The sequence below is a fragment of the Amaranthus tricolor genome, chromosome 8 (assembly GCF_026212465.1).
Source record: "Amaranthus tricolor cultivar Red isolate AtriRed21 chromosome 8, ASM2621246v1, whole genome shotgun sequence".
NCBI classification, from domain to species: domain Eukaryota; kingdom Viridiplantae; phylum Streptophyta; class Magnoliopsida; order Caryophyllales; family Amaranthaceae; genus Amaranthus; species Amaranthus tricolor.
The window spans coordinates 17,090,357-17,105,192 of NC_080054.1; the positions used below are offsets into that span (position 1 = coordinate 17,090,357).

Sequence of the window (14,836 nt, forward strand, 5' to 3'; positions counted from 1 at the left end):
AAATAAACCGTTTAAAAATTTTGAACAACAATTTTGGCGACGAAAAATTCCTTTTTGTCGCTTAGTTTGTCGCCAGACTTAAAGACAAAAGTTTTTTTTTTGTTGCTAAACTTTGTTTTGTTTTTGTAGTGTACACTTTTGTCTCTTTGAAATTGCTATTGATAGAGACATTTCTCATCTCAACATGCTACTAACACCAGCAATCCTCACGACATGCTACTATCAGTTGCAATCTCAAATAGCAGAATACTACTATTACTCTTTTGTTACTTTAAAATTGCTACTAATGATGACATTTCTCCCTCCGACATGCAATTATCAATAGCAATGACCATGAGAAAGTATAATTTACAAATTACAAATATAGTTAACATCTAAAGACGACTTTCTTATCCACCTTTTCTAAATTTGGTAATTTTGTTTTGCATATTTTACTCAAATTTATTTATTACCCAATAAAAACCCAAGCTAACTCCTTAAATATTTGCATTTTCTTCCTGCTTCAATTCGATCCCTTATCTTATTCACAAACCCCAAGTCTTAAACTCCTCAAATTCTTCTCTTTCAGTCACACGCCACCTTCAATTAATCTCAGGTTTGCTTTTTAATTTAATTATTATTTGGTTTTATTCCGATCAAACTTTAATTCTTTGATTTTGTTTAAGTATTTAATACTTTTAGGTTGAATATTGATGATAATTTCATTAATTTATCTTATTGATGAGATTTTAAGCGTCCATAATACATGGAAAAACCTAAACAAGGGTTGAATAAACCATGAAAAGCTTGTTGCTTTAAATTAATTTTTATTTTTTAAAAAAGGAAATTTGCCCGATGGATTTTTGTTGCGAATTGAGAGCTTAGAATTTATTTACAAGGAGGGTTATGACGACTTGTGTTTTTGATTTTGTAAAAATAATACTTTATGGATATAAATGAAGCTCATCTGGTTTTCTGTGCATAAATTAAATAATATTAATTGCCTAAAATTAATAAATTAACTTGTGTTTTCTCTATGGTCAAATGGTTATTTGTTTGATATTAATTTTAGGCATTTTCAACGTTCGAACTCTATCCATTTCTTGTAAAACTCCATTAATTTTGCTGTTTTTTTTAATAACTTAAAATAAAATCTCTCTTTCCTTTTTAATTTGTTAGATCTACTAAATTTAAGTAAAAAGGTTTTTAAATTAATTCCTTTTAATATTAGTTTTAGTCAATTAGCTTAGAAAAAGGATATGGATAAATTTGAGAAGGGTTTTACTGGCTACAACCTTTCTAAAGTGTTTGGTACGTGGTCTTCTAATTCTCGCGGAACTCTTTTCATAGAAGCAATATATATTATCATGATTAAAATCATAGAGGTGTTTGCAAATGCATGATAATTGTTAGCTGATTGGAGTGATTGATTTGATTAACTTATTTGATAAACTAGTTTGACCATCTTATTTTCAAAGTGGTACTATGAAAAACTTGTTCAAAACTAGCTTATTTGTAATAATAAGCTGTTTCAACCAACAAATTTAACGTACACGGCGTATCATTAGAAGATTTGAATACTCAATACTCTATTTGTGCTAAAATTGTCTAATTAGTTTTTTTTCCAAACACCCTACATACTCCATTCGTTTTTTGTTTATTTTTTACAGTTTTCAATGCAAATTTTTAACTTTAATATCTGTAGATATGTTTCAATTAAAAATTATAAAAGTGTATATTAATAAACTTTATATTAAGAGAAACATAATAAGAAACTATATTCATATATTTAAGAACAAAACTATCCTGAATAGTCAACACATTGCCCATTACCTATAAATAATCTCATTTTTTGGAAAATTTTAAATAATTTAACATTTGTCTTTATTTTATTGTGAATGGACACTCGAAAAAACAGACCAACTATTCCAAGTTACTTCTAGGCCTCGCCATAACATTTAATAGGTCATCCTCTTTCTTTATAAGCTTTCTTCCATGGAGTAACACTATATTTAACCCCCAAAATTCTAGAGAGAAAAAAAAAGTTGATATCTTTAATTTAGTAGAATTCTTATAATTTGTAACAAAGGTCTATTTACAATAAAATGTATACAGAGGTTAGATTATTTTAAAATTTTCAAAATGTGGAATTATTAGCAAAGAATGAACAATATGTTGAATTATTCAGAATAATTTTCTTTATATTTTATCTTTAATGTATCTGAAAAAGAAAATTATTTAAATTTATTTTTTCTAAACTGTACAATAGAACATTAAGTAAATAAATATAGTTACCATCAATTACAAACTTTAATTTGTTCCAATAGCATTTCCATAATTAGCAAAATCTTTCACTTTTTTGTTCTTCATTTTTTCAGCACCACTTTAGTTAAATCATACACAATCTGCAAATTAAATATAGAAACCTAGCTACATTTGTGAGACAATGCTACAATTCCATTGATAAACCCTTGTGTATTTGCAGAAAGTTTAATGTCAGAGGCAAAAATGGGAAGAGGGAAGATAGAGATAAAGAGAATTGAAAATACAACGAGTAGACAAGTTACTTTCTCTAAGAGAAGAAATGGAATAATCAAGAAAGCTCAAGAACTTAGTGTGTTGTGTGATGCCAAAGTTTCCATTATTATCATCTCTAACTCAAGCACTAAGAGAGTCTATGACTACACCACTCCTGGAGTTTCGTAAGTAATTGCTATATTTGACTTTTTATATAACTCATTGTGTCATCTTTACCAAGGGCAAATTCAGAAAAAATTTATTACCTAGGCTAATATTATATGACCTCTCATTGGCATGATGTAATTAGCTGGAAACAAAGCACATAAAACGTCGTCTGGTTCGAACACTGAACATCACTTTAACATACAACTTTATTTTTCATGACCTGGATCATGGCCCATGCCAGCCCAGGTCTAAATACACCCCTGCATTTTTACGATCATTTATATATTGAACTATACACCTAAAAATTATAAAAGTTATAAAAGTATGCGATTAAACGATTCAAACACCATCTTTTGTTTTGTTTTGTAGAGTTTTTAGTGTTAATTATTGTTTTTATCTAATTTTAATTATTTTTTGGGATTGTTGGAAATGAAGGCTCAAGGAGATGTATGATGAGTACCAGCGGGCTGAGGGTATTGATGTGTGGCATAAGCAAAATCAGGTTTGCTCCTAATTTATCTTATTTTTAGGGGTGTTAATTGTTAATCATAAAATCACTGCAAGCTTTTAATGAGATATATTTAGCGACATATTTTTAATGTCGCTATTTTAAATTGTTAATAGTATATATAGAGAATTTGGTGACATTTATTAGACCCTTTAGCAGCATATTAAAAAAATCACACTAAAGCTTTTTGCGACATAAAATTTATTGACATTTGCCACAAATGCCACTATTGACTATAGTAATAATTACATAGGCCACTAAAGACCAAATAAAGTGTCGCTAAATCACTTTATGGTGAAACTTTAAATAAAACCAATAATATTATATTAAAAATATGAATTAGTGACATTTATTAACGCCACTAAATCCAATGTCACAAAAGAATTAGTGATAAAACTCATAAATTTCAACTTGAATATTCAATTTGTTTCCTTAAACTTTCTATCAACTATGAATGTGGTAAATATGTTAGTTGACTTAAAATAGATTAGTGACTTTATTTCAGACTATATTTGTATTATAAAGGAATGACTAACTTGTATGGAAATTTGTATGTTTTTTTGGGTAAACTAAAAAATATACTTCATCAACACAAATAACCGCAATCATTTAGAAAAAAATAATTTATATTTGATCCTATATCGAAAAATTACAGAAATATTGATTAACATATAAACTTGATAGATAATTTTTTCAATTACAAATTGGTTTTAAGATGAGAGCTCATTGGGTTTTTATGCGGTCAATTCTTCTCTTATGTGAAACTTTTATATGAGCATAAATTTATCATAGAATCAGAGCTGATAATTTTCCATCAACTAAAAACAAAAATTCTCAATCTTCTATAAAAAAATATCGCGGGGGTTCAAAAAAAATAATGTTTTCGCCAATTAAAAAATTGGCTCACATGTTTCCGCCCAATTAAAACAATCCACTTGTTATTCAATATTGAAAAATTGGAGAGGGTGATTTACTAACATAAAATTAATGTACAATTCCTATAACTAATTGGTTTTAAGATGAAATCTTTCGATTTGTATGCAGTCAAATATCCTTTTTTCCTGATCTTGTCGAATACAAGCTCTTTTAACATTTATCACAATCCTCCTAATAAAATAAAGCCAAAAATTCGACTCAAAGCCAAAATTAAAAAAATAAAAACAACCCAAAACCCAAAAATTAAGAAATACAAATTTAATTTGACTTTAAAGATATCAATTCGGACATTAAAATGGTTAATTTCAAATTTAAAGTAAACCTTAAATAGATTCATAATTTCAAATTTGACATTAAAGTGATCAATTTCTTCTTACAAATTTATGTAGTTAATAGGATGAATTAGTTAAAATCTTTAAATTCGACGTTAAAGTGATCAATTTAAACTTTATAGTGAACACTTATATATAAAGTGAAAATAAATGATCAGTTATAACTTTTAAAAGAAATCAATGAAAATTTCAATTTTGACTAAAAATGGTTAATTTTGATATTAAAGTGATCAATTTCTAGTTACAAGTTTAGAACCTTTAATAAATCAATTATTTTAAAGTGTTCAATTTCGATGTTAAAATGATCAAATTTAAACCCTTAAATGATCAATATTATACAAAGTGATCAATCAAATGATAAGTTAAAGGTATCATTATGACCTTAAATAGATAAATTAATAATTACATGTTAAAAAATTATAATTAAACTAATTGAGCTATTGATCTCAACACAGTTGCTTCCAAGACTTTCTAAAAATAAAGACCCCTTTAATCCTACGGTCAAAGGTAACAAACAACTTGACTTGCAAGTCAGTAAACTAGCCCTAGTGGATCATAATTAAACTATATATTCAACCCTGTTCATCACAATGAGAAAATTATTCTTTCCATTTGTGTCGACTTGTGAAAAATAGAGGTTTTTCTGATCATTAATACTCTCTCAGTTCCATATTACTTGCATCAAATTAACTATTGCATTATTTATTATTTTATGGTATTTTATATTTATCGACTATTATACGAGAAAAAAATATAGTCATGTGAGTATTTGTTTTATGCGTCTCGTCGCATATTTTCGTAATATTAAATTTTTATAATTTTTAGATATGTATAACTCTAAATATATATATAATCCGACAAACGCATTAAATTTTATAAAAATGTGTTAGATGTAAGTATTTTGCAACGAAAGGAGTATAAGACCTTTGAAAATAATTGGTGCGTCCAAGCTAAATAAAAAATTGGTTAGCAATGGAATAATTCTTTGCGTCCTGCATGGTCATATCCAGTAGCTCAGGCCACTAAAAGCAACATAGATATAAGCTATTCTCTTTTTGGTATTCCTTCTAATCTTGCTATAGTCAAAATCTCCTTTTTGGCTGCCTTGTCAGTCATACCGAGTCAATTCAGTCAAAATATTGTCCCCTTACCTTAGCTCATATTTCGGTTCTGAAATAGTCGCTACATATGGATTTTAGATATTATTCATCGTTCAAGCTTATTTTATTATATTGCAGCTAGCATGTAAGAAAAAACATAGTCAAGTGGGATCTTGTTGGAATCGTCCAGTCGCATGCTTTCATATATTAAGTTTTTATAATTTTTATGTGTATAATTCAATATATAGATAATTAAAATAATACATTGGATTGCGTAAAAAGTCAAATGTAACAAACATAGTGTAACGGAGGAAGTATACTCTTTCTTATTATATTGCTAGCCTAGATAAGAATTCCACATTTTCAACTAGAGATGGTTATGGAGCGGGTCCTACCAGATCCAAACCTAATTACATTCATTTTAAATTGATCTAGATTAGAATTGGAACCCTAGGTATTTGAAATTTTTTGACCCATACACAAAACTGTCGTGTCTGTCTTAATAACAATAAAACAAATTAATATTTGTCAACAACATAATCGACCAACTAAAACAAATTAGGGTATCGCACAGATTAAATAATACAGTTAATCAATACCAAAATAATAAAAACAAAATTGAATCAGGGTAGAGCAAAATAATGGAATAAGGGTAGAACAACCTAATACCAAAATAATAAAAAAAAATAATAGAACAAAATAATCGAAGCAACAAACAGATTTCATTCCAAAATAATGGAAACCAAACAAAATAAAACAATTTAATAGCAAAAAAATTTCGATATATAACAAAAAAGAAAATAGAAATAAAGGGGAGGGGCTAGTCCGTGTCAAATAGGATCCCGGACTCATGATTAGGGATGGACATAGGTCTTAGACCCTAAAGGTTCAAACCCAATCCGATCCTAATTTAAGGGTTTAAATTCACTTATTTTTGGTCCCTAATGGTCAAGGCCGGTCAAATATGGGTTTATGAGCTTAGCGTTTAAGTCCGTGTTCGGGTCACACTTTTGAGACCCAAATTTTATTTAAGGCCCTTTCAATTTTTTTTAATTTTGTAAAACTGTTATTTGTATTACTTTATTTGATTTGGAATTTTGCCAATTTATGTAATTTAAAATGTAGTAGTTATGTTTGTACTTTGAAAATCGAAACATTTGGAGAATATTTCGTTTTAAGATTTTAAAAGGTGGAAAACTTTGTATATTTAATCTCTCAATTAGTACAAATATTAGGGTTTAGAAGGGTTACCCATCAAGCACTATAAACACGTCTATATCCACTATTTAAATAATTTGGGATCTTCCTCATATGTAAAGTATTTCCAAAATAATGGTATATCAAATTTCAGCTTGTCATTCTAGAAGGTTAATTAGATTAATGTAAATTGCAATGGCATGAATTATCTTCTCAGCTTTTAAATTATGGGCATCTAAAGCAAAATGTTCATGCAATTATGGTTATGGTTGTTGATGCAGCAAATGCAAGAGGAGGAGAGAAAACTAATAGAGGTTAACAGTATGCTGAGAAGAGATATTAGGTATGAAATTTTTTACATATATCCATACATTGTTGTGCACAAACTCTCAAATGTGACCGTTTAACAGTAAGATTATTTTTATTGAGCTGATTTAATATATATTTATAGTCTTAAAATAACCACTTATGATATAACTTTACAATGATCAACCTGCTTTAAGGTGATTATTTTTAGGGGTGTTTGGTATGAACATTTTAATGTCAAGTAAGAGATTCAATTACTATTATTTCACATGTTTTGTTTGGTATAATATTAGGGTAACTCAATCCCTTTCTTAAGGGTAATGGATACTCTTATTTTGTTTCCTTTATATTGTTATACCAAACAACTTACCTTTACCCTTACTCTTTTTTATCATTTCCCTTTCCATTACATTTTTATGTTTATACCAAACAACCCCTTATAGTAATAACATTTTAAATTAGGTTGGACTTATTATGAATGCCAGCATATTAACGGGGAAACACGAGATGCACACACTTGATAAGCCAAGGAGATATATATCATCCCATAACCATAGGGTAATAGGACGAAGGGCTCTAATAATTTATAAAGTGTACACACCATTTTTAATTTGTCGATGTGGGATAAACTATCCCAACACCCCCTCACATGCGAACCCCTGTCAAGTTCGCATGTGGGAGTCATCAATTAGGGTAGGAATGCTATTTTTTCGTACCTATCATTTTTGAATTTTTTGATCGAACCGTCGACTCTGATACCATGTTATATTAGGTTGGACTTATTGTGAATGCCAATATATTAACTGGAAAACACGAGATGCACACACTTCATAAGCCAAGGAGATATATACCATCCCAAAACCATATGGCAATGGAAAGAAGGACTCCAATAACTTATAAAGTGTGCATATTATCTCTAAATTTGTCAATGTGAAATAAACCATCCAAACGTAATATAACCTATAAACATTGATTTGTTTCAGTAACATCTAGCTAGAAACTTATTTAAAAAAAAAACTTGGAGGAGAATTTAATATTCGATTATAAATGAATTTCATCAATTAAACAATTGATTTGAGTGAAGATGTCGGTGGAGCAAGACTCTTGTACATGATGGCATTGTAGTCATTGAGGAAGTAAACAAATTTAATACTTGGAATATAAGCATGGCCGCATGGGACATAATAAATAGGAGCAAGCTCACTCAATTATACAGTGTGAAGAATCCAATTAAATGAAAGGAGTTCTCTAGCCAAGAAAGCATGAGCTTTACCATTGTTGATCGAGAGAGTACCGACTAAGATTGTTAGATACGAGATTCTACCTAGGATTATGAAGGGGTAGGATTGAAATCGGTAGAAACAGATCGTAGAGTCATGTAATCCTATAAATATGCATTAATGTGCTTTGAATTTCTAATTATTAATTATATATGTTTTTTTAAAAAATTTAAGGTGTAAATAAAAACTTATTAAATTCGTTATTTAAGTTTTGAAAAAGATTACATTTAATAATCATTTATAAACTACGAATCAAGAAAAACTTAATTTTATAGTGGTATTAATATAATTATTTTAAATAAATATATTAATGATTAAACGAAATCTGGATTATATGAAAATATTTTATGACTTAAATTACCCTTGTAGGATCAGATCGTTGGATCTTAGGATCGTAAAATCATGTTGTGATTCTTCAACCCAAATTCTTGAACTAAGTAGAATCACACGATTCTACTAACATTAAGATCCTACCTACTATCAAAATCAATCGCCTATTTTTAAATCGTAAGATTGTAGAATCAAAGATCAGGATCAGATCTAATAACCACAGTTTCGAGACATGAGCTCATAAAATTTGAGTGTAAAAGTTAAATAGCATGCCCCAAATTTCTATCATGATCTTTCTTGGTATTTTTTGATTATACTTGCAAAATTAGCTATAATGCATATCTCTTAATTGATCAAAATTGAAAAGAAAACACCTTTTATCAGCCTTAAAATGAGCATATTCATGCACCAAAGACAGGCGTACCATTTTTTAACTTCTTGTTTGGGCTATGAAAAATGGCATACCCGTCCATTGGCAAAGGGCAAAGCTGGTTGTCGCCTAAGACCTCAAATCTTTAAGGGCTCTAAAATTATTTTTTTTATGTACAAGATTGATATTAACTTGAACTAAATTTAGATATATTTATATTTCTTGCTAAGTAATACTCCCTCCAATGTACTACTAATGTCCCATTTGCTTTTTGGACACTATTCATCTCTTACTCTTAATTTGTATTTTATTATTAATCTATATGTTAAAACATAGTCAAGTGGGATCTCATTCGATTCGTCTCAATGCAAGGATTATTTATATCAATTTTTCATAATTTTTAATCATTCACAATTAGAGATATTAAGTATAGAATAAGTGCATTGGAGAGAGTGCATAAAGCAAATGAGATATTAGTAGTGAATTGGAGGGTGTATGAGTTACTGCTGCTTTTTTTTAAGTAATATGAGTTATTAGTGCTTTTCTTGATAGAGTAGTTTGAATATCAACAATACAAAACAAATATGTATTATAATATTCATTGCGCCTTAAATTATTAGGGGCCCTTGTTTTTTTCACTTTGGGGCCTAAAAATGAATGGGACAACCCTGAAAAATGGATACCATTTAGGGAGGGATACCTATATTGTAAAGGTATGTTTGACAAAAATTGATTTGAAAGTACTAATTAAAGACACTAATTGTGAAAAGTCTTATAAATTTTACTTGTACAAAATTAAGTTTACTTAGAAAAATCAAAGTCACATACTTCTTCCATTCTGAAATAAACATAATCAAACTCTTGATGCAATAAGAAATGTGGGTTTAAACTATATGATGAAAAGATCTAAGATGTCGGGAATCCCCTAAATTCTTATATGATCAAAATCTTATTAGTGTGTATGAAATTTCGGATTAATTGTGTGATTAAATATGATCTTGTTAATCTCAAACTCTCGCTCTGTTGATTAACTATAAGATTTAGACCCTATTAATTCAATTCTCACACACTAGTGTTATTAAACGAATTAATAAGAATTTATTAAAATTTATCCTAAAGCAAAGTTGATCTTAATCTCACACGCTAGTTCAACAAAGCATAATTAATTTAGAGTTATTGGCACAATTCAATCACTTTAATCCTAATATCATAGACACATTCAATAATCAAATCATACTTGAATTATAGGTTCAAACCCTAACCGTAGAAAATAAATCTACTTACTATTTATGGTGGAAACAATGAACACAAACCCTAAAATGAAATTAAGCATGATGTTGTGGCTCAATGGATAGAGTATCTGCATGTGGAGCAGAAGGTTTGGGGTTCGACCCCTACTAACTGCGCGCATCTCTCTTTACTCCCTCCTTAAGGGAACGAGTATGATTTGTTCGCATCTTTCAGGAAAAATAAAAACCCCCCACCCGGACCCTACCTTGCGGGATACTGGGAGTGTCCTTAATAAGATGATAATAATGAAATTTGCAAGGAAAAACAATAATTAAACTATGAAACACACAATTAAAGATTCAAGAGACAAAAATATGAAGAACAATACTACTTTTAATAAATGACAATTTCTAGGAAAAACAATTAAAGTTTGACAAGGAAATATTAGACTAGTACAAATTTGATAAAGAAAGATTAACTAACAATAAGAAAGTAAATTAAAGACAAGAAATTAAAAGCTTACAAATAATAAAAATGGTCTTCAATGGAGAAAGGTGAGGGAAGAAGGAGGAAGAAGAAAAGGTTTTCAATGTTCTCCCTCCCTTATGCTCCCTAAAGGAGGCTTAACTTAAATGCCCCTCATTAACCACTAAATAAACCATAAAAAATTAATTAAAATAAAGATAAAATAAAATACTAAACAATTAAAGTGACTAAAAAAACGCTGCCCGAAATCCAGAAGAAAAAGCCTAGTTGACGTTCACATCCAGGACAAGGAAGCTGAGTCGGCGTTTTTGGCTGACAATTTCAGCAAACTTCAAACGGTCGTCATTTCTTGTTCGGTTGTTGGAATTGAACATATAATAAAGCTTCCTATCGAATTTCCAATATCTCAAACCTTGCATTAATGAGATCTTCCTATCAAAAGTTATGACCAAAAGAGTAGACATATATCAAATTTCTCCTCAAAACTTTTGCATTATAAACATTCTCACTCTTTTGCTCATTTTCTTTGTTGAACATCTTCATATAAGCTAAAATCTCCTTAGTAAACTCCATCATCATTAAAACCATGAGAATTATACTTAAAACAATCAAAACCACTGAAAATCAACATGAATAACCAAAACGAGTAAAGTAGCATAAATCTTTAAAATAAGCACGAAATTACTAACAATGACCATCATTAATGAGTATAAAATTATATAAATAAGTGCAAATAATTGCACTTATCAAGCACATAGCCTCGGATACAATTCTGGACAGTTTTTGTGCGTGTATGGCACTGGAGAGGTGCATTACTTTGTTGTTTATTGTTGTTTATTGCTATACTTAATTGTGGGTGTTAATTGAGTGGTTTAATGGTGAAGTTATGATGTACTTCTAGAATATTGTACTCTTTGCCTATACATCACTCATTGAACAAGTACACCACAAACACACATTGTGAGAGGGCTTATTCTTTGTCGAAACTTAAGAGTGTTTTCATTGAATTAGTATTTGTGATCTTGAGGGGATTGTTATCAAGATAGGGGAGGTTTATTTAGATTGTATCGTTGAATCCAATTTAAATAAAGCAACATTTGATGGAGAGAAATCCAAGATACCTTATAAACACTTATGTTCATCTTTACTTATTATTCTCATCTAGTTTTTCAATAAGATAACCTCTTATAACTTTCATTTCAGTTGTACCTTAATGAGGCATGAAAAGTCTCACCAGTTTAAACTTTGGATTGTTTTATAGTCAAAGGATTGGGGGAAATCACGAAGAGCTCGATTTGACAGAGTTGTACAATCTTGAATGTGAGATGGAACAAGCCTTGGTCGAGATTCGTAATCGAAAGGTTTCTTTTATTTTGTTTCAGATTTGTTATTTATTTGGTTTTTCAATAGACTAAACTCTCTCCTTTTAATTGTATTTGCATTATTTTTATTTTTGGATAATGACCCATCACTTTCTTTTAATCTCATCTATATATTTTAACACTCTTTTAATTTCATCAACACAATTCATGTAGTCTCTTCATTTATCACTACTTTTTAAAAAAATACTCATCTTTCTCTTTAATGCAAATCAAAGAGGACGGAGAGAGTATAATACTTCGATGATATTATGTAGCTTCAACTGTCAGCTATTAATTAAGTTGGCTTCTTAATATATGTTCACTAAAACATTAAATTAATGATTAAAGTTTAAAATTTCAATATATGTTATATATTTATATTATCGATTATAATTGGTGAGCATCAGCTAATAAACTTCACATATGTAGGAACATGTCATAACAAAACGGACTCATAATTTGCAAAAGAAGGTTAGGGGCCTGGAGCAAATGAAAAGACATCTCATGCTAGAACTTGTGAGCATAATCTTTCACTTTTTATTTATTTATTTATGAATTTTGCGCACTAGCTCAATATTTTCAATTTGAATTAGCCAAGAAACTTTATTATTAACAATTAGATTTTCTCCTTGTTTGCTAATTAACTTATTGATAAACTTGTTGGTTGACTTCGGTTTGTAGGTCGGTTAAACGATAAAAAAAGTGTGGTAAACTTCTTTAAATTCAACTTACAAACTAGTTATCGTAAATATTAATTTGAACAATTTTTTTTATTACTGACTTCAGCTTATTGACTTGGCTTTTCTTTAATTAACCACTAATGTATGTTACTTGTATTCGGGTAGTTATGTCGATTACTGGTATGAGTCTAAGAGTCAGATACATCTAAATATTCAATTTTACGCCTAAAATGAAGTGTCTAAGTGGGATACCAATGTCCGAGCATCAAGGATCGGACATAGGTACATGAAGCAAAATGAAAAGCCCGAGTAACATAGCTTGCCAACCACACATGTTAAATAACAGCTAACTTACATAGCTAGTAACAACGAACAAAAACAACTAACGTTACGAACTAGTGCACTTATTAATATTTGGTCCAAGGGCGGAGCAAAAATTAGAAAATTCTTCGAAGGTCCTGTGCAATTTCAAAAATTACGTTATTTTTCTAATAATTTGTATCTTTAGATACTCAATATATACTACAAAATACTCCCTCCATTCCACACAAAATGGGACATTTACTTTTTTGACTCTATTCATTTAGCACTCTTTATTTGTATTTTATTCTTAATTTATAGATTAAAATATAGTCAAATGAGATTTTGTTTGATTCATCTCAATGCGAAGATTATTAATATTTACTTTTGATAACATTTTGTTATGTATAAAAACATTGAATAAGTACATTGAATAGTGTGCAAAAAGTAAATGAGACATTTTGAGTGGAAAGGAGGGAGTATAATATTAAAGCATTTCCAATTTTTTGACCCTATGCGATCGAACATGTTGAACATACTCGGAACCTCTCTTGATTCGGTCGTTGTGCTAGCTTGCTAGGCGAGTTCCTACCATGCTCGTCCGAGCATGTCCTCGTACATAGCCACCAAAGAACATTATTAACCGCACATGAGCCAATGACTGGACTCATTATGTTGTTTGTTAAACTGATATGTCTTTTTGATTTTCTTTTGGGTTCTGAATGAAAGGAAACAAGATTCAGGGCACAAGAATTTGGTTTAGCAGACAGTAATGATAATGGAGGTGAATACGAAGATGCAGCTGCATATGCAAACACAGGAGTAGCAGCCGACTTTTTGTCAATGAGCAACCATCATCCATTTCAGTATAATCTTCAGCAGCATGGAGATAGCTTAGGCTATCGTAATCTCCATGATTTGCGCCTTGCTTGAGTGTAGGCCTTACCTTTATGTTATGCTCTGATATTAAAACTATCTGTGTCGTATATCAAACCAATTATGATGTATCTTGCTGTTCCAAACATGTTTAAAATTGTACTGATACAGTATGAAATGTCGTAGCTTGTGGAACCAAATAAATTTGATTTGAACTGATGTAATATGTATGAAATCGCGTAGCCTTTTGTATGGTTTTAAGTTATAACTTATAAGTTGCACAATGTTAGAGCATATAATATATCTTGGGGTCTCGACTATCAGCTTAACCTTATATGGTATTAGAAGCCAGTGTGACAAGAGGTCTCGAGTTTGATTCTCAAACATCTCTCATTTAAAGTGGAATATTTAGCGCTAGTTATGAGAAGGGTGTGTGCTGCATCCATACTTATAGTCAAAGGGATCTCATATAAGGGGTTGTGTTAGAGAGTATATTAATATAACATTTCTTGGGCTTTAATCATCGGTTTAAACTTTTGGTTGAGTTGGTTCCATGGCATACAAGGACATTGTCAAAGCTATAAATAACACTTGGTCAATTTACTTGTAATTAGCATATAAGATCAGTGTTATAAAATGTGTGTATAATAGATTATTTGTGTTTACATGGTTGATCATAAGCCTTGGACATTGTTGTAAAAAAAATATTTCGGACATTTCCAAATCTCTTTAAAATCTAATTGTGAGTAATTAAGAATTCTCATGCATCGATAAATCGTCTAAGCGGGGTTTTATATTCCGGTATTACTTTGATGTTGAAAATTTTTATATGTAATTTATTAATTACATATTTAATTGAGACTTGCTCTAACAAAAAGAA

General features: G+C 29.7%; 1 protein-coding gene across 1 annotated transcript; it reads left to right on the forward strand.

The window, feature by feature from the left end:
- Nucleotides 1-460: 460 nt before the first annotated feature.
- LOC130820296 (MADS-box protein CMB2-like) lies at nucleotides 461-14,374 on the forward strand. The gene is made up of 7 exons (XM_057685618.1): nucleotides 461-595; nucleotides 2,465-2,681; nucleotides 3,100-3,166; nucleotides 7,019-7,080; nucleotides 12,001-12,100; nucleotides 12,530-12,616; nucleotides 13,810-14,374. The coding sequence occupies exons 2-7, from the start codon at nucleotides 2,473-2,475 to the stop codon at nucleotides 14,011-14,013; spliced, it is 729 nt and encodes a 242-aa protein (XP_057541601.1). The 5' UTR covers nucleotides 461-595; nucleotides 2,465-2,472; the 3' UTR covers nucleotides 14,014-14,374.
- Nucleotides 14,375-14,836: the final 462 nt, after the last annotated feature.